General features: G+C 38.8%; 1 protein-coding gene and 1 long non-coding RNA gene across 3 annotated transcripts in view; both read left to right on the top strand.

Annotated features, from left to right (window-relative positions):
- The first annotated feature begins 4,104 nt into the window (after positions 1-4,104).
- Positions 4,105-27,371, top strand: part of gas7b (growth arrest-specific 7b) — a 57,243-nt gene continuing 33,976 nt past the window's right edge. The window contains exons 1-2 of the mRNA XM_067487957.1: positions 4,105-4,534; positions 22,373-22,490. Coding sequence (XP_067344058.1) covers positions 4,355-4,534; positions 22,373-22,490 — 298 coding nt within the window. The 5' untranslated portion in view covers positions 4,105-4,354. The remainder of the gene's footprint in view (positions 4,535-22,372; positions 22,491-27,371) is intronic.
- LOC137105569 (uncharacterized) lies at positions 22,498-27,245 on the top strand. 2 transcript variants are annotated; one of them, XR_010911836.1, is made up of 4 exons: positions 22,498-25,742; positions 25,844-26,024; positions 26,251-26,306; positions 26,905-27,245. It is a non-coding gene; the product is annotated as an uncharacterized lncRNA (long non-coding RNA). The 2 variants fall into 2 exon arrangements; XR_010911835.1 differs by having other exon boundaries at positions 25,844-26,306.

The following is a 27,371-nucleotide window of genomic DNA, read 5'->3' as shown; positions in this document are numbered from 1 at the left end:
CATCAGATTATTTCAGTTTCTAAAGACCAAAATTACATTCTCAGCATACTAAAATTTTGTGGTAAAAAAATGCTCTAACTTTGATAATATAAAATTGCACATGCGTCTAGTTTTGCGTTACTGATGAGATTGTTACACTATTACCATCATGATATAAAGTGTTTAGCTAGAGTGTACAGTAAATATGCATTTAGAATCTACTCACTTTAATTCCACATTTACAAACCGTTTCTTTACAGTCAGTGTTATATTTAAGCTTATTTACCACTTCAGCCACAAGCAGCTTTCTGGTCTCGGCCAGCCTCACTATTTCCTGGAACCTTTAAATATTAGAAACAGTTGTTGTCCACGCTGTCTAATTCTCATGCATTTGCAATTAGCCTTATCTGTCACTGTGAACCCACTTTTCAGCTTCTCCCAGCCAGCAGCCAGGCCATTTGCAGATAAATAAATAGTACTTGATACTGTTACTTTGTGAGCATAAACTGCCTCAGGAGCATTTTCTGCACATTAGGATGAATCAGCACACATCACAGCTGCCATGCTGTATGTGGAGCTACTTTCAACGTGGAACAGTGCACATATAAAGCACGGTGACAAGAATGACCACTGCATGATAGCGTTGTTGCTCGCTCACTGATGACGTTCTCATGTGGAAAAGCAGGATGCCCCTAATTCAAGCTTTCAATTAGTTAGAAAAAAACAACCAAACAAATGTATCCAATTGATGAAAGACATTTACCACAGTTTATTGCTGTGAATGTAGGTAGTATACATATATATACATATTCATTGGGCTGAGCGATGCCTTTTGGGATAATTTGATGCAAATGCCTACTTAAAGTGAGGCAGGTACTGCAGTAACTAATCCTGTATTGTGTAGAGCATTAGGTACTAAAACACCCACTTTAAGAAATGTTGCACTTAACAACATAGAAACGCTTCAAAATAAACAGTCAAGATAATTTTACACACTGTACCTGGTACAAAGAGGAAGTAGCGACAGTGCGAGTGGAAACAGATGTTTTTCTAGATGGGTTAAAAGCAGAAAAACAGCAAATATAATCATGTGTAATTTAAAATGGATCATCATCTGGATCATTCTGATGCTTTTATAAGCACGCTGTTACCATGGAGTTCATACTCAAAAGAAAACAAACTGACTAATACAGAGAATGTCGTGTTTGGTGATGATAACTGTTTGGGGATGGGGGTGACGTCTTGCGAGGTCTCCCCTCAGCCTGCTGTTGCATGCAGTGGGTTACCTGCATAAATTTTAGTTTAGTTTGGATAAAAATTTGTTTAAAGTGTTCAGACTTGATGGAGAATGGGAAATGATAAGGTGGCACTCGTCTACCATGGCAGCAGCATTGGCCTATCGTGGTGACGCTTTTCACAATTATAACTGAAAGTCAAATCCCCCCTCCAAATCCCCTGCGACTGTGGCGCAAGAAGTTAGAGTGGTTGTCCACTGTCTCTGATTTGCTGGTTCAATCCTCCGGTCACATATCGCAGTGTCATGGGGCAAGACACTGAACCCCAACTTAGTTGCTCCCGGTGAGTGTTGGCCAGCTACATAGCAGCTCCCCCATCAGTGTGTGTGTGTGTGTTTGTGTGTGTGTGATTGTGAGTGTGAATGGGTGAATAAGAAGCAGCGTAAAGTGCTTTGAGTGCCAATAGGTAGAAAAGCGCTGTATAAGTGCAGAACATTTACCAACATAAAGGCAGTGGACATTCTCACAGCATGGTGCATGACAACAACAGTACGACAACTTCACATTACCCATTATTCACAGATGACCTTCTTAAATGCAGATCAAAGGAATGAAAGAGGTCACTGAATGTTAAGGCCAGAACAATAATCAATATCAGTCAACTTTGCACTCTCTTCCTGCTCTGCCTCACAAAGGTCTACACTTCAGGTATTTGTCCTTATGAAACTAAAATAAATAAGAAGATCCAAAACTTTCAAGTTTCTCATGTTTATATTATATGCACAGATTAAACAATGTAATCTGCATTATATTATGATTTCTTTAGGTATATATTCATATTCGGTGGTTATGAAGCCTGTTCTTGTGGGTCATGTAAAAAAAGACACATTTTTAATTACAAAAATAGTTTTTCAAATGACTGTTAAATAGTCCGTCAGTCTTCTTGCTTTACTATTTAATTGTTAGAAAAGAAAATGTAAAAAAAAAAAACAATAGAAAGGCTACAACTAACATGTGTTGCCTCTTGTACAGAGACATATTCCATTGACTCAAGCTTATTTTTTGTTCAGATTCCTGTGAAAAAGCGCGTTTCGATTTCAGAGTTCAGTTTTGTGCATTAGACACATGTGCAATTGCAATTCAGTATCTACAAGTAAGAATTTTTTGTAACTATCAGTAAACATAATAGAGCTCTATGTTGCTAATCTGATGACTCCACCTTGTAGTATGGGTTTAATAATTAAACATTCAACATTTAGTTATTGCCAGTGGCCTTTTTGCTTTCAAATTTTGTGTTAGTTCTAAATAAAAAAGGTGAGAAGAGCCACCTTAACAAACCATCCCTGATGTCTTAGCGGGAGCAGGCGACTGTGGTAACTGGGCTGATGTTTCATAATATCAAGCGAAACAGGAACTACAAGGCTTTTCTGTGTTCGGGGAAAATTTCACGTTCATATTCAAGTCATTGCAAAGCTTCTTCATTTGAAATGATATGTCTGAGCTTTTTTTAAACTACAACTTCCTCTTATTTACTATCACAAACTGTAGCCTAACATCCAGTGTGCAAAAGAGTAAAGCCTCTTATAAATGACGCCATGATAAGGCCATAAAAATTATATAATGACATTAAATAATCTGTACACGAACGTGTTGAATGAAAAAATATAGAGGATCTGGAGGGGAGTTGCTTATTTCTAAGTCGAACCAATGGCGTGCCACAAGATAAAAAACAGAACTTCCGGGAAATTATTTCAAAGTAAAACGTGCACGAGTGATAATGCTTTTTCTTTTTAGTTCTCATTTAATCATAATATAGTAAGGTGGTTTGAAATGAAATTACATAGCCTGCATTTCAATTCATTTCAATTATTTTATAGTAATGCGAGCAGAAGCCCAACATCTACTGCTACTGTCCCAGGCTGTTTTAGCATAGTAGTTGTTAAGAAAAATGTATTTCATGTTAAATATTGTTCATGAACCTTAAGAACAGTTTAAACAACACACTTTAAGAAGAATAAACGAAATTGATTTAAATATCAGTTACAATGGCTAAAACAAACATGACTGTTCAGCACTGACTTGGTGATCTTCCTTAGTTTGGTTGTCACACATTCATTATCTAAGTTTTGTATTCAAGAGTTAAAGCGAAAATGAACCGTTATTTCATGTTACTAAACGTAAACACCAACAGGCCAAGTTGAAACTCACAGTGTAACCTACTGTATCTATGGCAACATAACACTTCCTGTTTCTCTTTCCACGAACACTTTCAACATTCATTTTGTCACTATTTGAGACGACAGTGGCATTATGCCTTAACTTAATTTAATTCAAAGCAGTTTATTTAGGAGACTTACTTGAATGTGATCTTAAATATCAATTTCCGTGTTTAATATTCGACATAGAATTTGATAGAATTTCACATTAAACATTAAAGACTTCAATAGAAAAAGGAAGTAGGTTGCCATGGATACGAATAGTCACATTGTCGCCTGCAAATTGAATATCGCTTGTTTACAGACCATTTGTTGGCATTTTGAAAAGCTAAATCCCGCGAATGATCTATCGAAAGTTATGTTTTACTATAGAGCTTTGGAAGTATTGAAAACTATCGCAGAACTACAGTGATACTGAAGACATCCTAAAAACCTGATTCATCTAAGTTAGGTTCTGAAATGATCCCTAAGTCCCTTATCTAGTAATAACGAGAAACATAACTCGTAAATACGAGGTCTCTACTTTTTTCTTTTCTTTAGTAAATGCAATGCGCCGCCGTAGTACGTAGTAGATCATGGAACCTCATCTAAGTTTGTTAGCCAACGTTGTGCTTTTATTTCGAAGGGTTATCCTCACAGTTTCCGTTCCCTCCCCTGTCTCGCATTGTCAAGCTTCACGCGGGTGTAAACAGCCTAAGACGGAGCGCAGAGAGGAGCAGACGGCAGCAGCACGGCGGGGAGGAGGAGAACCTGTTCACCAACTTCACAAGTTCCGCTCAGTTACTTGACAAACCCCAAACCCCGACACAAAGTCTCACTTTTATTAAAAGGAAAAAAAAAAAAAAAAAGATTTTATGTTTTGCTTCCCTTTCGAGGAGCCGAGGACCAGCATCCCCGTGTGGGTGTGAGAGGTTCACGCTGGATATGTCTGGATCGTACTGCAAAAGTTTGTACCCGTTCAGCGGGGAGCAGCACCAGCAGGGACTGAGCTTCGACGCCGGGGAGATTATTAAAGTGGTCCAGCTTCTGCCCGGAGGCTGGTGGGAGGGAGAGAAGGATGGAGCCAGAGGATGGTTCCCGTCAAGTTATGTCCAGGTCCTGGAGGTAAGCTGGACACATGTTGTCTGTTAGACTTCATTGGAAGTAGATGTTCTTAAAAAAATGAATTAGTAATGTGTATAAAGTTTCTTCAGAATAATATTTTTTTAAATTAATTATGTATTTTTCTTCATACACACTTAATCTGAACCACGACACGGGTTAAACTCAGACCACACACACCTGAGGATAAAGACATCACCGAGTGATGGAATAACACATGCTGCCCCGTGCTGTCCTTATCAGATTGACTCTAACCTTCACTGCAGTCAGCTCCCTGGCTGACTGAGCAGCACCAACACTTCCTCATTCCACACACATTCCAGTGAAATGCTGTGCTTCACTCTCCTCTCAGTGTGGCTGAATGCACAGGGCATGCTGCTCCTGCTCCTCATGGTCGACCTCTCCCATCCCCACCCAGCAGCCAGCCTCAAGTGACATCACAACCACTGCTCCTGCTGCAACGATTAAAAAAAAAAAAAAAAAAAAAAAATGTATTTATGCGTTTCGCTTTAGTATGTTTAGCACTGTGATAATAATACTGCAAGGATGAAGTTTGCGGTAGAGTCTGTGACACCACCCAGTGTTCTGACAGTTTATTACAAACAGCTTGTATCCAAGATGGGGTGAGTGTGAGGCCAGAATTCTCAGCTTGTGGCACTAGTGCTGCCATTTTTATCACTTTTCTGCCTGCACTGTGAGCAGATGTACATATGCAGCAATGTGATTTGTGAGCAGTGGAGCAGTGTGGCATGATTCTGAGCCTGTGCTGGTTTAGCTGAAATTGTCAGTACCGGGAGCTTGAAGACGAACCTGTTGGAACAGACAGGTGAAACACAACATCGCTTAACTGGAATAGAGTGAGGCAGCAGGATGGTGCAGGGAGCCAGGCGGAGACACAGGACCTTCATTTCCATCAGATACCTGCCATGCTTCGAATGCAACTTCACTGATTTTTAATCTGCTTCCCGTGGTTTTATTTAGGTGGAGTACATGCTTATGTATGATATTACACATCTCGCCACATTCCTAATATTAAAATAGCCATCTGACAGCAGATGATGTCACATACTTGTGAGCAACCTGAAATGCTGATGTGGCTGAAAAACTTATGTGGAGGAGGTGAAACAAGATGTGGAACCAGATAATATGCAGAAAACACCTCCAAATAATAAATAATATGCAGAAAACACCTCCAAATAATGTCCTCTGAAGTAGTTTAATACTATTCATATATATACATATTACCCCAAACTACAATCATAGAAATAATGTTGATCATTGTTGGAATTACCCTTCATGTGTTGATGTAGGTTTTTTTGGAGCAGGGTAAAAGCAGGCTGAGCTTTCCTACAGGTATCACACAGAAGTTGAATCACCTGTTTCTGGCCCTTTTCATCAGTGCCAACATCTTTGATTTGTTCATCAAACCCAATAGAAACGTGTATTAAAGTGGCAGTGCAGTGTTATGTGAAGTACGACCCATGAAAAAGGAGTTTTTGTCAATTGATTATTAAGCAAAAATCAAGGATTTAAGTAAAATGGCTTGTTGCATTTCTCTAATTTATAAGGATTAAACATCATTAGGTTTGGGACTGTTAGGGTCATGTTAGACTGAAAGCAGGACTGTGAACACATAGTGGGAATGTGTTGCTCGGGCACCGGTGAGCAGAGGTGGTAGAAGTGCAATACTCAACTCAGTTGTCTAGTAAAAGTGCAAGTACTTGCCTAAAAGTACTCCACTATAACTTGAAATATCCCTTTGGTTTTTTCCTCAAAGCTGAAATTCAAAGTATGTGCTATAAAATGTGCATAAATTCCAAAAGTACAACAACTTCCACAAAGATAAACATGTATTTTAATCCAAATGGAATTAGATCCTATTGATAACATACACTAAATATTTCTTGACCCAATTTGTTCAAAAAAACCTTCAAGGGCAAAAACATCTGAAATACTGAGTACTTAGCACGACGATGGAGTGCTTCGTCCTGGCAGCCTCAGCTAGAAGGTGGTGAGTTTGAATCCCCTGGCCTACATTGACCTTTCGGTGTGTGGCGTTCTCCCGATGCTTGTGTGTAGGTTTCCTCCAGGTACTCAGGCGTCCTCCTGCATGCCAAAGACATGCATGTTAGGTTAACCACTCTAAATTGTGCGTATGCTTGAATGGTTGTCTGATCAGTGGTTACAGATGATGGATGGAAGTTGTAATGTCCTTAGTTGCTTAGTATATTTGCCAGCGAGACATAACGTGTGATCTAGGAATCCAATTTGAGTTGCAGGCATAAACATTGCACAGCAGTGTGCTATAGATAAATACATTTATTTACCAATAATAGAAAGCACATAAAGTATTTATCTCCTGCCATATAAGCAAGTTGACAAGGATAGAAACACGATAAAACTAGAAGCTTATTTTCATTGGTGTTTCTCTCCGAGTCGTTAAGACAGGCCAAAAACCCAACCACTCATTGTAATGTACCAACTGTTGCAGCTCTTACTTAACCCACAGCAGCAACTACATTATGTTTCATCATGATCATTGTAAGGTACAAAATAGAATTACACAGTTCACATTACAAAGTAGTGTACGAAGGGTGTGTACAGGGAGGTATTTGATTGACCAATGCATCACTTGACTGAATGGCCCAATATTGTGCATCTGTGCTGGGTTCAGGGACTGGATCCAGTACAATAAATTAGGATACTGTGGTCTGAAGTCAGTAGGAAGTTGGCCTTAGTTGGACCAAATCAGAACTATGATTTAGAGAAGACTGGGAGATTAATACCGGTTCAGTACGATGTGGCATGTCTCCATCTGGCTGATATTTTAGGACAAGCAACCAGTTTCACCATGATATTACATCATAAAAGAAATAGCCCATTTCTTTTTGTTTTAATTACTGGCCTGAAAAATCCGGTATTGCTTGAGTTATTGTCTCCATGACCACTGAGTAAAGAAAACACATGAGAGATGGCGGAGAATATTTGAATATGTTGCTGGAGAAATTGTTGGGTGTTTTCTAAAAACTGAACTCGCACTCTTTCTCAGTTGAGTGCTAGGGCTTTTTTTTTTTTTTTAATCACTGATGCAGAGCATGATAACAGTTCGGTCTTTCAGCTGGGCTAAGTGAAGCAACAACAACATGTTAATCTGATGGGTGACACATCGAGCAAGTTGAATGTGAAGCCCACACCGGGGAAAAGTCAGCCTCTGTGGTCTGCAGCTTGTGTTGGATGGTGGTGCTGCTGGTCGTGTGGGTTTAGATGTAAATTCATACCACTTACTCACTTTTCCTGTCACTCTCTACAGTTCTCTGCACTCGAGTGGAAATACCTAAAAATAACCTGAAAAGATGAAGGAAGTGACATGATAGTGAACTGGGAGCTAAAGCTGTGGTTGCTTGCCGATTTTCTTTGGTAGGTCAACGTTTAACCACCAGCTTTAACTGTCCCATCTAGCAAACACTGATAAATTTAACCTCATACATCTAAATTGGTGTAAGGAAGTAATGTTTATTTTTTATTTTTTTGGTATTTTCTTGTCATGTAGGTCAGCTGTTCCCTCTGACCTAAAGGAAATTGGCCGCTTTTTATTTAAATGTAAATAAGTGTATTTTCTGTGATGCCAGTCTGAACTCAACAGAGTTTATTTAAGGCCTAACACTGAATATTGAGAACATCTAAAGTGTGTGTTTTGCTTCTAGTACTAGTACCACCTGCTGCACAGTAAAATCCTTATCAGTCCATTGAAATAGTACTTGAAGGACATCTTTTGGTTCTAGTTCGGGTAGTACATGTGCATAAATGGCATTAAAATTCCCTAAATCAAAATAGCTCTCTACTTTTTGCTGAAAAGCACCTCCAGATGACATCACTTGGAGGAATCTTTAGTTCAGATTATGTCATCTTTTTGCTCACACTATGGAGTTTGTAATTATGGTCATCCTGCTTTTCCAGAGCTCCCCCAAATGACGTCATCTGAACTCCTAATGACGAAAAAAATTACAGCTAAAAGCAGAGACATATTTTAACATAGGGAAGTCAGAGGGAAGTTTAAAAGCATTAATGTATAATTCCACTCTGACCTAAAGCCACAAAAAGCAAGATGAAAATTGGTGAAGTCGCCCTCAAATATGGCGGTAACCAGTGTTTAAAAAATGGAGCAACTTTTTGCTGAAAACAACAACAATAAAAGTTAATAGGATGAACAAAGCAGATATTTAGGACAAGATTCTGGATGGAGAGTCCCAAACAACATGGACTGTAGAGTCTACACAGGAACATGAAGGTAAAATAACTGTGTAATGCACAGTTAACTTCAGATAATGCTGTAGTTACTATATATAAACCTTGTTGCCGCAAAATGTAAACGTTTTTAAAATATTCTTGAGAAACATGAGTATGGCTGTAAGTAACTAGATCTTAAGACTTTTGGACAACAGAGTTAGAAGGTCAAATAATTGAATTGAGAAAATGAGCAATAGAGATTCATTCTGCCTTCACTCTGAGTATCAGTATTAAAGTCAGTATTGTGGAGTAGACCTTCACTTCCTGCATCACATACTGAAACTGGAGGTTTCCTCAGTTGTTTTTAGATGTGTCATTGACAGGTTGACGTGTTAAGTATGTTGTAGAATGGCACAGGGCAATGACTGATGGTGAAACAAACAAAAAAAAAACCTTATTTCCTCCTTTTGGTGACTAAGTAAGTCAAAGGCTCTGTTTTACGAAGCCATCACCATTTTTACAGAAAGTTGCACAACTAACTCAGATTACTAATTTTCGTACAATCCAAATGATCATAAATTCAGGTCAATGTGTGCTAATCACACAGATTTGTAGAACTGGAAGTTGGAGTTGACAATGGAGCTTTCATCTGGCTCTTCAGTCCTGTGGCTTTGTTCTACAAACAGCTCCATTCTTCCAAGCATGATGAATCATTCAGGACATGTTGATGCCTGGTGCAGCACACTTGGGCTCTTTACAAACATTTGGTCAGTTCAGCACACTGATGGGTTGATTCTGCTATCTCACTTGGTTCGGTATGATATGTAGGGTGGGTCGTGGTGGAGGGGTTTAGATCTATTCATATACGTAAATATTAGAAAGAAGATCAATACCAGAAGAAAAAAATAAAATAAAATCTGATAACATTTGCACATTTACTGGCTGATGTGGGCAGGTGATGGTTACAATAGACTGCATGTATCAGAACGCCTTAGAAATGTCAGTGTCTCATTTAAGGGGATGTTTTGAGAATGAAAATTATGATCCTTTTATTTAATGACTAATTAACCCCCCCCCCCCCTTCAGGGGAACAGTGTATTTCTGTAGTAATTCTGATTACCCAACAAATCCAGAGAATCATGAGTCATAATGATGGCCATATCAGGGTTTGGCTCATTAGTGCTCCCTGTTCACCTAATGAAGAGGAAATGAAATGAAAAGCACTAAGAACAAAAGTGTGTAAGAGCAGCAGCTGAAAGCCATCAGCACGGGTTTGGGCCCGATGATGCCATGACGTGAGTCAGAGCAGTTCAATGGAAGATATTGTCCAAACAGATGTGAATGCTTGAACGTTTTGGAGCGTTTATCGGCAATAAATTGGAGCGATTTATTCATTCAAAATAAGTTATCAGTCACCCGATGGTGTTTGGAGCTCTCAAACAGCCAGACAGCATCTGGCTCTGTAGTACTGCTTTGCGACTCCATCATTCTGAGTAAAGCTTTATTACTCTGTTCCATCTTTTTGCATTTGTAATACAGGATTCCTACAGTTTTAACTTCTGTCAAAGAGGGTGTTTTGTATTAGCTTGTTTTTCTGACAGAAACTCATAATTTCATGGAACTGTGGCCTTGGTAAAAGGAACAAGTGATTCCACTTGGAAACTTTCAAATGGGAGAAATACCTGTTTTTTAGCAACAGCCATGACACCAACAGAAACTTGGTACAAACCTTGAAAGATGACTTTTCCTGCCACTTTTCTCGGAACCAACAGAGGCAGGATTCTCAAAGCCTCCAGGCATCAGGCAGTAATTAAAGCTACTGTGTTTTAAAATTCTGCACTGTGTGACCTGATCCAAACAATATACTGCAATAACTGATGAAGTTAATTGCTTGTCTGGAAGATGACAGGCTTGTCTATAGAAGGCCTCCCCAAAAAGAAAGGAAAGAAAGAAAATAAAAATAATTGTGATGTGAGAATGTGTGTTCAACAAAATTGAATCACAATTTTGAAATATGGACTCAGGAAGAAATTAGAAAGAGTAAAGCCGACTTAATGAATATTGATAAATGATACACCAGTATTGTACTTTTTTATTTTTGCAATGTTAAGCTAATATCTTTGAATTTGCTCATAATTTTTTTTAAATTTATTATTTATTTATTTTTAATTTTTTTTTAATTGATCGGAAAAATTAAGTTATTGACATTTTATTTTAAATATATTGTAAGCGGAATAATTTGCTAACTAACTGACTAGTTGTATTAATGAATTTTACAAAGCCACACTTTTGATCATTGATTATTAATCTAAGTGTTTTAAAAGTCATTTAAAAATAGTAATTTACAGTTCTCGCTTTCTCATAAACTAGTAGGCGGTGAGCGTGGCATCGAAATTGCATCAGCCGTAGGTTGGACTGAAAGCTAGACGTTGCTTTTATGACACAATCTGTCAAAGCACCAGCCCATGCTGAGGGCCCGTTGTAAAACTAGTATATTAGTTATTAAATTGGTGACCCTCTGGGTTATAGCCATAGCCTTTAACGATTTGCCAGAGGGCAGTTACACGCTCTTGTTGCTCTTGGGGTCACATGACATTCCCTTAACAAATCACGACTCCCTTATATTGTTAAAATATCAACACTGGTGGTTATCATGTAGGCCTGGGCTTTCAGGGGCCATGTGGAGGAGACACCACCCCGACCTCTCTATGTAGTCGAAATACAGTATATCAGGTGCACGTTGGTATGTCAGTAAATTGAAGATGTCATGTTGATTTTCCCAAAATGTATTGCTGGGTTCACATATTATTATAACATGATGTATTGTTTCACTTCAGTGTGAATACTGTGTGTGTCTATGTGTAGTCAGGGGAACTAATGTAAGCAATTTGCAGGGAGATGTAAATTATGGAGAACGACTTTGTCTTCCTTATGCTTCTTGTGGTGGACTGTCAGTTGTGTTTATTGTGAAGCTCTAGAGCTGAGAGTGAGTGTCGGGGCTTCGAGCAGATGTTTGGATAGTGATTTAGCCTGGCATGCTCCCTGTAGTGTAATGCCCAGGGACGGACTACTGCAGTAGTGCCTCGAGCACACAGCCAGGTGCTTCCCCTGCACTCAGGAAAACCAACGCCGCCCCTCCAGTGCTGATGTCATATCAAAAGAAAGTCATTTGTTGTCATGGAACTCAGTGTGGAGCTGTGAGCTATCAGCTTAATCACTGTGAAGCCCCCACTGTGGCACCTCTGAGAGTGACGTGCTAACCACAAACTCTCTCACGTCTACTACCAGAAGTGTCATAGGACACAACTTGTTTATTTCCCTACTGCATAGCAACGGCTAAAGGGTGTCAGTTATGCTTAATAAAGACCAGTTTTTTGTGGAATAGGGGCAACTGAAGGGACTTTTTAAGGTAGATATGATTAAAATAATTATAGCTTTTGATAGAATTGAGATTATAGTGGCAGTGGGGACAGATTCAGGCCTTAATGTTTTTAGTCCTGGTTCCATGCCAATGCAGCTATTTTGAAAAACCTTACCTCTGTTAAAGAATAATTAGTTGTTTTCAACTTGGGTCTCATTTTCTTCCAACACACTGGTGTAATTCATCCAAAAACGTCTGTGGTGCAAAGGGAAAAGAAATTATATTAGTTTCAACCAGTCTATAGTCGTTTCTCTTGGGTTGAGTTAATGATGTTCACAAACAACAGGGCTCTGTGAATTACAGAACACACAGGATCTGAGTGAATTATTATGTCTGCTACAGTAATTTGGGAGAATATCCACATGGAAGCTTTGCTTGGGTGGTGTTGGTAAGAGGGACTGTATCAAATGTGTGTTTCCTATCTTTATTGTTTAGTTTAAAGGCACGTTCAGAAATCAGGCAGGCCTGTCAGTATAGGAGTATAAGTCCTTTGATGCTGATGAGTTGTAAAAATACCCCAGCTTAGCCTGTTGTTAGGGTTCTTTGGATATGTTTTTAAGCTTACACTCAGACAGGACCATCCAGGGGAAAGTACACATTATTCATTAACATGTGCTGACAGTTTTGTATCGTAAGACATAAAAATACTGTCCACACACATCGATCCTTTCACTTTCTGCTGTGCATCTGCATCTGGGTCATAGTCCAAACACCCTTCTGCTGAACCATATCCCCCAGCTCCTCCTCGTAGAAATTTTTAACATCACAACAATTGCTCCCCCACCCCTCTGATTATGTTTATTGTGTTTCTAATGACATTTTTAAGAGGCTATGACCATAGTTCATGGTTGGTGCAAATTCTCAACCTAACCCAATCTCCTTTCAATCCAATACTCCCACCTTGGCCTCACTTGTAAACAAGACCCAGAGTCCCCAATATGAAAGGAGAACTCCACCATTTTCTGGCCGACTACCATGACCTCAGACTTGGAGGTGCTGACTCTTCCCCCAGCTCCTTTACACTCAGCTGTAAACTGTTCCTGTTTGCCCTGGAGTTCACACATAGATGGAGGCAGCTGAGGTGCTTTATTTGCATAAGCTTGGTATTCAGGGGAGATCTTAATCTAAAGCCCCTTTCACGCATGCACTGGAATTCCGACATTTTCCAGACTTTCTCTGGGGTGGGTTTATGTGTGAATGCAAACGGCCAAGTCTGTGGCACCTGACATTACCCGGACTTTACCCAGCCAGCTTCCTAGAGCAAAGTCCAGATTATCTCCATCCAAGCTCATTTGTAAATAGAGGAGCTAATACTCTGGAGGATTCACCATGAGTGAGTAGGCGTGTTGATAACGTGCATTTCCTGCAACTGCTCCGAAACCAGGTAAATAAGTGAAGAACTCATTCATTCATATGAACAGAACAATAATCTCGAACTGGAAGGACAACAAAAATGGTGAAGTTCTGTCGGTATATGACCAGATTTCAAACCAAAACAATGTCACCACCCCTTGCCCAATAATATGGTGTATATCTTAACAAGTGAGAATGCATCTCCCGATGTTGATTACATGTGTGAAAGGGAAACTCCTGGCAATGTCGTGACCTGATCCTCCTGACATTCTTCAGACTTCATGTCTAAAACAGGCTTAAGAGTATTACAGTATTACAAGTGATTCATCATTTACAAGAAGACTGATGCTTGGAGAAGAATGGGGGCCACACGAGATATTTGTAGAAAAATCCAGAACAGGTGGGAAACCCCAGATCAGTCATAATTACACAAGTGTACCAGTTTAGATTTCCCAACAGTACAAACACAGCTCTAAGCACTGGCACGCACTGGCAGAAATGAGGCTGAATTAAGCTGATATGATATTAGAGAGGACATTCATTTTTAAGCTGATCTTTGAAAAGTCTTCACTCTCGAAGATTGCTCAACAACCTTAGTAGTTGACTGGAAAGCAGAACAGTGGTTTGACGGTCTCACATATCTGATCCTGAGAACATAATCAGGTTTGTCCAGATAAGACTTGCACACTGGAGAGCCTGCACCCTATGCAGTGGATGCTGTATGTGTCCAAATGACACGGCTAAGACCTCCACCACACATAGTGAGCTGAAACACAGCTTGAGAAGTGCACTTAAACTGGAGGTGGCAGGATGTAACAAAACAGGCCTTGTTAGCCGTGTGGGACACACAGATGTAGCCACTGCTGAGACATAGAGCATACGAGTGCATGTACGGTATCTATGTGTGGCTTGAGAACATGCTTACACACAACTGTGCATCCCCCCTCCTCCGTGAGTGCCTAGAGTGTCTCTACATGTGGGAATGTGGCTACACTTAAGGCTCCCACATCTGCCCAGACCATAACAATGTCTCCCAAATAAAGATACGGTCCACAGCCCCCATCGCTCTGTTTCTCTTTCCCTGTGTCCCTCCAAGGACTGTTTGATTCCTTCTCTCCTCCTCCGTTCACTCCAACCCTCACTTGCCATATCTTAACACATTCTTCTCTCTGGGTCTAGTAGTTAGCGGCCAAGCGTATGTGTGAGAAATTTCTCCCCAGCTGTATTTCATACACGAGGCCTCTCAGCCCAGCTTCAGAAGTCTCGGGTAAGAGGTCAATGTTAGGGTTTTGTGATAATAGTGGTGATGAGATGTTTAGTTGGTCTCAAGAGTTTGAGTGGGAGGTAGTGGTAAGTCACTATAGGGATTCTGAAACAACACAGAGTTTGGGCTAAAGATGCAGAATGACTTTTTTTTTTAAACTTGCATAACTTAAACCTTTATCAGCGAAAAAACAGAAAGTACACCTCCCTTTGGAAGTTGTTCCTTTTTATTTTTGAGCCATGGACAGTTTGGCTTTTTTTTTTTTTTATCCATTTCAAAGTGATTCTAAAAGTTATAAATGTATTTGCATTTTTAAGAATTTAAACACCAAGGTTAACTTATGAAGAATTACTTTATGTGTATCTGAAGCCTCTTTCACATACAGACACCAGACAATGTCCAGAGAATCAGGTCACAAGGAGGCACAGCATGATATTTAAAGTAAGTTGCAGGAAACTTATGATTCCAGCGCATATGTGAAATAGTCCTGGGAAACAAATAAACACTGTAGCTCCATCAGCACCTTTTTCTACGTCACATTTCATGTTGATGCTGAGCACATCTTCAACTGGATGTAATTTAACACTTGTAATTAAATGAAGGTGGTTATTGTTTTGATGATGTTCTCTGGCAAGACAATTTAGTCTTGTTGTAATTTTGGGTAAGTTTGCGTTTCAACTAAGACCACTCAGAGAACAGAGCATTTTCTGTATTTATATCAGAGCATTTATGGTTTATATATATATTTTAACATATACAGTACTAAAGATCAGTAAAATGCGGATATGCTTGTGGTTACCAAGTCCAAATTTGTATTTCTTTACAAGAAATACAAGTACCTCGGGTCAGAGATTACTGCAGTCGATTACATACAGCCTCTACACGTGTTTTTTATTTGGATGAAAGGTTTTACTTTGCTCTTTGCTAATGAAAATGGCAGGATAGATATAGGATCCAAAAAGAAACATGTTACACTACGAGCCTAAAGGATATTTTCGGTCATTTTCTAACTGTATAATATTGTCTACAGTCAGCATACAGACAACAAAGAATCTCTGCTTATGTTACTTTATTTGACAGGGACGTCACATGTTAATACGTATTTCTGTAAAGTGCCAGTGTCCACTACCAGCTGCAGTGGGATACAATATAATCCAAACATCAAATGTGTTTCCTACAAGATGAACATAACTTTGCAGTTTAGTTGCTGAGGAACCTTTTAGTAGACTTTGACTGAACATGTATGAAAAAGTAATATAATCTCATGATGACCCAAACTTTAGAGAGACAAAGACAAAATCTACAGAAAAACTTATGTTCATCACATCATCTGACGAAGTCAACATATTCACCTACATAGATAAAATATCATAAATGATTAGCTTAAAACAGGTCTTAGAATAATAATAATAAAATTTGCTAAATAGTGAGTTCAGTGTCAGTCAGTTGTTGCCTGACACATTTCTAAGAACAGAACTTTTAATGTCTTTAATTCAATGTATGTATTGCTTATTCAACTTGCTGGCAAAGCATCAGGGTGTTTCTTTCTTGTTGTGAAAATGTATGTAATTTCACTATCATGAATTTTAACAATTTTGAATCCTATGCAAATTACAGGATCCTTAATCAAGGCCACCAATGAGGTTGCTCCGTTTTACTACAGTCATTACCTCTTTAATATATCATTACTCTGAGTAATCCATTTGGAGCTTCCTGCTCACCTGACAGCTTCACAGCCAGCTCTGTAATTGCTGGAGATTCAGCAGGTCTCGTAGTTTAATTGAAGCAACAATATGCTAATTTTGGGCTCCAGTTAACTGTAGCATGCGACTTGAAATGTATCTTTTGCTGTACTCAGCCCTTCAGGTATAATTTGTTATGAAATGATGTACGATTACTATAAACCTACTTGTCAATCAGAAATAATTGATTTTCTCAGTGGTTAGTAGGGTGAACCCTACTCAAAACCCTTTTAGCTTAATTTGTGATGAATTTATGGCTTTAAATCCATGCAGAGTGTGGATTGAAAGGACTGTGTAGGGTTCGCAGTTACGTAGTACCAATGCAAAAACTACTGTATGGCACAGTGTGATGCACGGATATAAATCAACCTTTACAGGGGAATTATTTTGCACTGCTGCCAGACTGTTCAATGAATCTGGGCGACAAAACCCTTTGACAGCACATCTCCACATAAACATAATGTAAAATAAATATTTTTGGAAAAGACAAATAACCTTAAACAGCGGTTAATGGTAATCACGTCACATTTAGCACTAACAGCTATTTGCATCTGGCTGAAAGCGTTAATTGTACAACTGTCTGCTTCTAGTTTTTCACAGATGTTAGCATCAGCAGTTGTGTGTGAACTTCCCAAAAAGCCACTGTGCACAAAAATCACAGTGTTGCCCCAGAAAAGGAAGGTGGAGGCATTTTTGAGTGAATAATAGGAAACAGATACTTCCCCCTGCCTTTGACACCTGTGTTCCCATTCTCTCTTTGTCACTGGTGAGGTGAAAGGAAGAGTGAGCAGGCAAACATCACAGCATACACGTCTAATGTGAAGCTTGCTACTATTTGAGCAGTGACTGCAGACTGGAGATGGCCCACGCTCTCCGTCTGCATCTCATCATGACGACGACTTTGTGTTTTGCCTGGTTGCTTGCTTGGAGCTGTTTATGGCTCTGCTCTACTATATATACAGCTGGAATTTGTTTGGTTTCTCCTCAAGACGTGCACGCCTGCATACACTATGAAAGACTCTTCAACTTGTAGCAAATTACACAAGCATGAGGCCCTTATTCTTATGGGAAACGGTCTTTGGAGTGAAGTGAAGACACTGTTAGGTTTGCACTAAGTATGTTAAGGGAGCAACCCATTGATTTTATTTAATTGAAATATTTTTATTTCGTTAGAACCAAATGCAACCTTAGCTATATTTTTAAACCATATTACGTTAAGATCATGCTGCTTTTATCTTTGGTTAGTGAGATCTCAGGCTGTATAAAACTGTATCCAAATATTTTTATAAATGAGGCTCCTGGTGCTTTACACTAGAGCCATTTCCAGGTCATTAACAGCTCATGTATCACTGCATGTTCATGTTAGGATACTTTAAATCTTTCCAGCTGGAAAGCAAGCAGCTGCTTAGACACACCTTGACTCTTTTTTTCATTATAGTCAATTGCTGTTATTAATATTCCTCTGTGCTCACTAGCTAGTTGATGATTTTGCTAACTGCCATGTAGTTGCTAACTTTAACTACTGTTGAGCACTGCCTTGTTTGTTTTGTGCATTTGTAGGCTTTTTAAATTTTAATATTTTCTTTCTTCTGCTAGAATTGAGACTAATGAGAATGAAACAACAAGACCACTGAACCAAAACAGTGGCTAAAGTTGTCGATGGACAACTGGTAACTTAAAGATGCTAAAATGCTCCATGTGAGCATAGTTGGTTGATAATTTCTCAGGGTTCATCATGGTCACTGACCTTCCACATTACATAGTTGTTTTAGTCATTTTTACAATACAAATATTTACCTTTTTGTGTTTTTCTTTTATTAAGTACCAAAACTCTCAACTAATACCCAAATCTAATCATTTTTATCTGAACAACAGGTGAAGAATTTGAATTAAGTTTCAATGAGATTTTGGCAGCTCACAAATTCAATTAAAAGGAATATTTGCCTTGTGTTATTTTATCTTTCTTTTTCTCTAATGACCGTTGTAATGACTAATACACGTTGGAGTTGATTGCACATACTGTAGCACGGACGTGTCGAGAGCGTCTGCAGAGCTCACAGACAGCAGCGGTGATTGTTGTGGTCTCTCCTCAGTCAGCACAACCTGGGATGAGTCCTTGTGATCTGTGCCAGGGGCTCTTCTGGCATGCTGTGAATGTGGAGCCAAAAGCAGTCTGGGGTTTTGGAAGGTAAACCATCTGGAATGGTGCATTATTCAATGTTGCATATGTCGAGACAAGCTGGCTTTGAGATTCGTCATCTATCCCACCACCAAGGTGCCCCTATTCTCTCACTCATGACATTTTTTTTGTTTTTTTGATGTATGACAGGATTGTCATAACAAACTACTGTCAGGGAGGTGAATTTTACCTCAGACTCTTGTGGCTCAAAGCTTTGCTTGATTTGGATATTTTAAGACAATGACACACAGGAGATTCAGAGGAACTTTCTGACTTTGAAGCTCTGGAAATAAACATATACCATATTATCGTTTCACTCATAAAGAACATTTAAGCAAGACAACAGTGGGAGGAATACTAACAGGAAAGCACCAAGGAAATGCAGAGAAAACCAGTACAGAAGTCAGTCAGCTGTGCAACAAGTCTATGATTCATATCACCAAGCCTTGGCACATAAGTTCATATCATTTATTTTTTAGTATCACACAATTTCGCACCCCTAATTTCAAATACATGCATTCATTTGCATAAGAACACAGTGGGCTAAACTCATGAGCATCTGTTCCCAACAAACTCAAATAAAAAACTGTCCTATTAAATGTGACTATTTGTAAACAATATTCATAGTGATTCAAAATAAATATTCTCTGCTGATTAGCAACTGTTATCGGATTGTCTTTTGGTGAGCTAATTTAATTTTAGTGGCTTACACCACAGATGTGCTGACACATTTTCACTTACTAACTTAATAGATTATCTGATGTATTTTTTTTTAACACATTTTAAGAATAAATTAGTTTTGCAGTAGCTATCTGAGTTACTTTATTGTCTCTGGCCAGAAACATCATTTTGGAGCATTTATGACATTTAGCTCCTCTGTTCTCTCTCTTTGTTAGTTTCCAGCCTGATTGGACAAAGTTCGTTTTCCGTAATACCCCCCCCTCTCTCTGTCTTTGTCTTTGGTAAACTGAGCCATGGTTAGAATGGGAGGGGTCCTTCCCTTTATAATACTTTCATCTAACCCAGGCCATGTTTTTACATGCTGCTTGTCTGGTTGTCTGTCAGTTTAGCTCTATTTACATCTAACTCCTGCTCTGTGCTGATTCCACCCAATTCTACGCTAGAAGAATGAAAACAAATGTATAATACTGTAGTACATGTTGTTTGACTTTGTAAGTACATGTTTTGAACAACTGAGAGGCCTCTGCCCACAGTTATGTAGTGTATCACTCTACTGTAACTGTGGTTTGGCAGTAGTATTGACCTTTTTCCTTCATTTATTTAGTACATAAACACGTGATGCTGTGTCATTGATTGGAAATAGCTTAGACTTTTTTTTTCTTTATTCTTTTTTTACATTCATGACCAGTTTTCACTGCTGTAAGAAATGACTGGACAATTCAGGAAATCTGCATAAGAAGGCCCACAAAGGGCAAATACAGTCCCCCAATGTTGTTGGAGTCTGCGTAATTACATGCAGTCATAATTCACCTGAGGTTGACATGAATTCATGCTGTCCAATCCTGTGGGATCAGAGGCCTCTGGGTTTCTTCCATCGGTGTCTTGAAGGGAAGCAGTTATATGTAATGACTCCATTCCCTGAGGTGATTCAGCTTTTCTCTCCAGGGACAGTTTGTGCTTAAATCAGTATGTTCTACTGTGTGATTACCCCAAAAACTGGGCACTGAGATAGTTACTATCTATGAATAAATGTTATTTACAGCTGATATTTTTCAGCTCTTCCCTTGGTATTCAGCAGCGATTAATGAGTAGCATTCCTTTTTCCTCATACCAGTCTGGATCCAAACGCATCTCCACAGTGACCCCACAGTTGTGACATAAATCAGGCCAATCCTTTTTACTGATTAATGGTTCGCTCAGTACCCACCAATGCATGTTATCATTATCCTGTATGCAACTGAACATCTGAACTGACCCATGGTCTACTTGTTGCCTATAAACCTTTATTCGACAGATGCATGATTATATTAACTAACCATTTGCATTAACTATCTCAGTTACAGTAAATTAGTTTCTGCATAACATATGCAGTTTATACCAATAATAGTGGTAGACAAAGTCATTTCTATCTATTCATTCATCTATCTGTAACCACTTATTGGGGGACTGGAGCCCATCCCAGCTGACAGGGGGGGTACACCCTGGACAGGTCTCCCGTCTATCTCAGCGCAAGCACAGAGAGTCATGCACAGAAGTTCGAACTTGGTGTACTGTGTATAAAGACACTCTTTATGTCATCATATCAATGTTGCTCTCACACATTACTAAATATGATCAATGGCTTTCAGTTTGTCCCTTCAGGGGTCGCTACAGCGGAACGTGTTTCCCAAGTTGATTTAGTGTTTACGCCAGATGCTCTTACTGCCGCAACCCCCCCCCCCATTTTATCCGTACTCTGATGCATCACCAAGGTGGCCCTTGATGGCTGGGCAGGGCCTCACCTTGTGGGGTGGGATTCAAACACGTGACCTTCTGCCTCCCAACCCAATGCTCTTCCACTGAGCCACCATGTCACGCTTTACTAAACGTTTGCTTAATTAGTTTGCTAATTAGGTGAACGGTAACTCACTCTCTTTCCAGTAGACTTGTTTTGTAGTAGAAATTCTTAAATGATGGCTACATGCATGATGCCATGCTACCCGACTGAGACTGCTACCTGTAGCAGTCAAAAGTAAGCGTTTTAAACAAAATCTAATATATTTTAAACAATTTTTTAAATAAGATACATACCTAAGCTATATAAAAGTACCACCCTGGACCAGAAAATATTACACAGTCTTAATGGTCTTAATGCCATCTGTGACTTTATGATATTATGAAACACAGCTTGGCTTTGGATAAAGCTTAGTTACAATTGTAGGTGGTCAACTATTTAGCCGAACGTGCTAACATTCACAGCTATTACAACAAATGAAATGAACAGTTGATCATTTTTCCTTGATTTTTCACGCTTTAGATTTTTGAAAGACTTTGTGCTCTGAAGCCTTCTCCTTGTCTTAATGTCGTAACGTATGTAGCCAACAGAGAGTGGATAAAGTTCCTAGTACTTACTAAAACTTTGTCCAGTGCTTCAGTGACTTGCCATGAACCGCAACAACCAAACTTTAGCTGATATGGAATTTCATCTGGCTTTCCCCAGTCTCCATAGAGCATCTCCCTAATGTGTTAAAAGGGTTTTGGGCCTGTTGTTACCCTGCTAATCAGTAACAGATGTGTGCAGTATGCCTACATGATCTCCTGTGAGCTTCAGCTATATGTTGTGTGCACATACACTGACTGTTGAGGCCTGGGTCTCAGTCCAACAACAGAGCCATGCCAGTTTGTTGTTCTTTGTGTTTCAGTGGCAGCAGATCCGCCCGCTCTGTCATGATGTCATTAGTAGCTGGTTGTGAAATACTTGAGGAATAGAAAACCTCATTGAACCCAAACTGAGTGCTGCACATTCTGCCTAGATCCCTCATCTAGTCTATCATTAATAATTTGGTTTTATATATAGTTTCTTCTCCCATCATGTTAAACTATGAAAGATCCTTCCAGGATCTTTATTTTCGAACTAACATGGCACCTAAATAAACTCTCAGCCCACTGATGAGCCTTTTCATGATTATTGATGCATTTTTCTGGTTTTTGACAGAGGACAGCATCGCTGAGTCAGCTTCCTGTGGAGGACCTCAAAGACCCTCTGCCTCCTCACTGGAAATGCTACATGTCTCCACATGGACGACGATATTACGTCAACACCACAAACAATGGTAAGAGTCCAAGAAACATTTTACTATTTCAAATGTATAGACATGTATTGCAACTATTGATATTAAAGCTACAGGACGATATACTGCCTTCTGACTCCAGTATCACAAGTTAAAATATAACATACATATCATCAACTTTCAGAAAGAAAGCAGATAAGCATACAGTATTTCCTATAATGATGGCTTTTCATTGTAATGACTATGTATCCAGTTAACACAGTGCTAGAGCCATGGCCTATCCAGACTAGGCTTCAAAAATAGATTTTTTTCTCTTGCCCATAATCAAAATGTATCACAGCAAGACATTTACAACACTGCAACTGACCCACCAGCTTGAGTTAGGATTTAATGGTCAGAATGGTTATTTTAATGGTCGTAAGGTTGCTTTTAGATGAGAAGCATAAATGTACATTATTGCCTCTGGCAGACACAAATTTCACTGGATATTAGGGGAAATTCCCCTTGTCTTAATTAGATGGAATATAATATTCTCTAGTACACGTCCACTATGTTATTTATACTATTGAAAAGATCATGTCTTTGCATATAACATAATACCCAGAGCTGTGTTTTCTGGTCAACAGATCTCACCGCTGAGATCTGTTAGGGCTGTTCTGCAATTTCCTTTGCGTCAAAAAGACTAAAAAGCAGGCTTTGATTAAATCAACAAAATTAAAAATGTGTCTGCAAGATGAACACCTTTGATTTTTCTTCTGTTCTATACTGTATGCATAACGTATAGTTTCCAATTTTTATTTATCACTTTGCTCAAGAGAAATATCTGGCATCACTCCTCAACTACAGGGGAGTGAAAATAATACAATATTTGCAATAAAATGTTCTTCTGTGGAAGCTTATTTTGAAAGGATACCTGAGTGATTTATTCTCTCTGTAAAAGTGCTACACATATTCTCTGTTTGTACCCGTAGTACCAGAGACAGACACAGCACCTAGAAGTACTGATACTGCTGATAGTGCCTTGTTTCTGTCAACACAATCGCCACACAATGTCTTCCTGAACACATGCATTCACACACAAACACTGGCAGCTTAATACCTTTCTCTGCCCCACAGACATAGCAACATAGCTTGCTGCTTTTACTATCCCATGGTGAATCCACTGTAAAACTTGACTGATGATACTAATATCTGTTTTTTGGCACGGTGGTGACTCTCATGTGCAATTGACTTGTGAATGCAATAATGGTAAGAAGTTGCCGTTTTCTCAGAGTGGTTATCAGTCACACAGAGCGTGATAGTGGGTCTCATGCAAGAACCTTCCTATCTGAAGACCTGGTCACACTAAACATAATCTGTTTCTTGCATTATGCCCAGGGTGTAGGGGAACCTAGACATAACATGATGTACTCTTCCCACTCCCAAGCAAAAACCTGCAAGTCCAAGTGTTCCAAAAAAACCCAATAACTCAAAACAATAAGCAAAAAGCTCTAACGAAAACCCCACCTTACCTACCCAACACAAATAATACCCCGAATAAAAGACAGGTTGTAGAACCTAAGCTCCTAAGCAAAATAATAGGGCTTCTCACTCCTACTGTGCTACCTTGTGCTCAGTGTTTACAGTAAATTATATACATGACCTATTTACGCACTTATCAGATATATGATCACACACAAATCATAAATCCTTCATATAGTCTGAAACTAAATACTGGGTTGGTTGGGTAAGTCTGTGCTACCACCTTGTCCAACTGGGCATCAGCAATTAATCAAATGAATTGTGCCATGGATACCACCTCCAGCCCATCCCTCAGACACACCCACACAGATATACCCACACAAAACACACAAAGAGGAGGAGTAACAACAACAAAAACAATCCCAAACAATAATAATAATATTAATAATGACCCAAGTCCTAACACTTGGTTAATCTTATCCCAATAATTATGTTAGCAGCTTATTTTACAATAAATAATCACGACTTTAATCATTTTAGCTGATTTTGTTACTGTAATAATGAATCGCCGTAAATTTTACATTGAGATTCTACAGTACGTGTACTGTATAAGCAGCAATGCATTGTGGGCGACGGTATTGAATTGCACTTCTGGAACCTTCTGAGCGGCATATTCTACAGCGTACTGCTGTATGTTTAAGTGCACTGATGCATTGTGGGATGTCAACCATTCAAGAGGAGAGATTCACAGCCATTTAAGGTACGTGATTATTAAGTATATTTTATCCAAATGTTCTCACGGAATATTCAGGTTCTAGTTTGATAAGCACATTTTGTAAATGTATCAATAATGTCATTTGACTAGCATCATTAGCCTTGCTGCTAATGCTAAAATAATGTTAACCAGGTAATTAGTGTTTCACAGGAATGTTGATGTTAAGACGTTTTTTACCACATAATTCAAACCATTCAAACAGAGCTGACATTACCGCTGTCAGTTAGGTACAGTGTGTAACCGCTAGTTTATTTTATGAAGAAAACTACCTTCTGTAATGTTATAGGTTAAATGTAATTTTTTAAGCCTGGTTCTCTACATTCACTAACATTAAGCTAATCTAAATAAAGCTGATTCCGTTGTTACTCGTTAAGCGCTGGACAATTTCATAAATGGTTGATTTTCATATCTCAACCCATCTTACTGTCGGTTAATGTTTATGTAGCCTAAATGTGCAATATACATGACGTGAAATACATGTCAAATTTGCTGTGTAAACTAAATGAAAAATTTCAGTTTCGGAGGGAGACATGAAAACTTTAATAGGTGAGATTAAAATGTATCATCTTTTTGGGGCTTGTAATACCCAAATATTGAAAACAGATTAGAGAAGGAAAAGTGTGTTTAACAAATGCTTCAACTATATTGAGACAGTTCCTATCTGTTTAGGGAACAATGAAGCCGGAAAGGAGTGTTTAGCTCAATATATTCCAATCAAGCAAACTGTTGCTGGTCTTTTCCAGTGTGAGTCCCACACTTTAAGACGTTTGGGATGGCAAAGTAATTTCAGAAAATCCTTTGTTCAAGTCAGAACAAAGTCCTTTTGTCCTTTTGCTGTATTCTTCATCAGGAATCATTTGAAGTAGTGAACCCATTAGGTTCAGGAAAGAAAAAACAAAGTGCTGGCAGTCTACTTCACTTTAGGAGACATTTTACCTCACAATCGATCATCAACTGACCATATGCAACTTGTTCTCCTTTGCAGGGAAGATGACTTTTGGTACTTTGGTCAAGACCTGGTCCTTGGACAACTGATAGAAGATCTCAAAGACTTTGAGGTAAATGGCATTCAAATGTCTGATGGACAGATTCTAAAAGGGACTATGTGCACCATTGCAGGAGATGTTGAACATTTCAGCAGGAGTGTTTTCTTTTGCAGGTTCTGTGACCCGCAGCTGACCCGCGTTCAAGTGGACCAGACAGGACTGAACAGACATACAAAGATAATTTTCTAGAAAATGAAGTACACCAGAGAAAGGGGATCAAATTTGACTCACTGTTCAATGAGCTGTCTCACTACCATGACTTGCCTCACTGCATTGGATATGATATCTTTGAAGGTATCGCTCCCTATGATTTAGCTTTATACACCAAGCATTTGGTCACAGTTGAGAAACAGTTTACATATGTAGAACTGAACAGAAGAATGTGAAGTAAATGCAGGGAGTAACAAACTTGGAGGTCATGCTGCACAGAACTGGTGTTTACTGAGATTGCTGCCAGTGTTGATTAGAGACAAGATCAGCAACCTAGCTAATAATGATGTGTGGAAACTGTTTTTGACAGCTTTGACAGTTGGTGGAGTTCATTCCGTTTCCTATGGACAGATGGCCTACTTAAAGGTAATGACAGAGGACTACTTATATCTATGAAAAAAACCTTTAGGCCAAAGCACCATTACATCACTCATTACCCAGAGCTAACAGTCCAATGTGGGCCTTTCATTCATTTGTGGACACTCGGGCTTGAGAGCAAACACATATAATTTAAACAGTGTTCAATGAAGCTGGAAAACTTTAAGAACCTGTGGTCTACTCTTGCAGAATACATGGTTGAAAGGCCAACCACAGCATTGCTTCCAAATGTAAACTGCCTTTTTTTTAAGCTTGTAAATACACTGAATGTTGGCTCCTAATATACACTTACCTGCCACTTTATTAGTTATACCTGTTGAATCTAATGCAATCCAATAAAGTAGGTATGTTATGAATACTACTTTTAAAAAGGTTTAAATCTCTCAATTTTTAAAAACCGGTCATAAAGGTGATATTCTAGTGTATTTGGAGGAGGTGGTTCTCAAATGGTGTCCAAAATAATATTACAAGTAATTTATATCCCTCCCACAAAAAACCATGATGTTATTGTCTGATGATGATGATGATGATGATGATGATGATATTGTGCATCTATTAAATACTCTGTTTTCTAATACTTTGTTAGACACTTCATAAGCAGAAAACCTGAGAGAGGAGCAAAAATGTCAAAGGGAAAAGTGACATCCAAGAGCACAGGGCAACTTGTGCAGAAGAAAATCTGTGAAACAAACAATGCTTAATGAGATCTCGCATGTAATCTAATGGGAAGCACAGAGCTGATGTCACGTATTTAGTTCTACTGGTTTTCTACCACATTGGCCACTACCATAGAAACAGCATTACATTGCATTCTTGAATGCTTTTAAAAGGTCTTACATTTCACTTGATGTCCTTGCAGAAAATTTGTTTGTAGACTTTCATTTATACTGAAAGTTGTTTCATTAAAGTTTGCTTATTTAAATAAAATGTTTATGACTTTTCCATTATCTTCATGACTTTTTTTTCTGTCAATAAGATATAGCCAATTATTTGAATAGTAATACCAAAGTGTCCTTATACAGGTGACACATCATAAATCCTAAGCAGTTTAGT

Source organism: Channa argus, chromosome 20, assembly GCF_033026475.1.
Source record: "Channa argus isolate prfri chromosome 20, Channa argus male v1.0, whole genome shotgun sequence".
NCBI lineage: Eukaryota > Metazoa > Chordata > Actinopteri > Anabantiformes > Channidae > Channa > Channa argus.
Note: the sequence above shows the minus strand (reverse complement) of the source record. Positions and strands in the feature narration are given on the sequence as shown.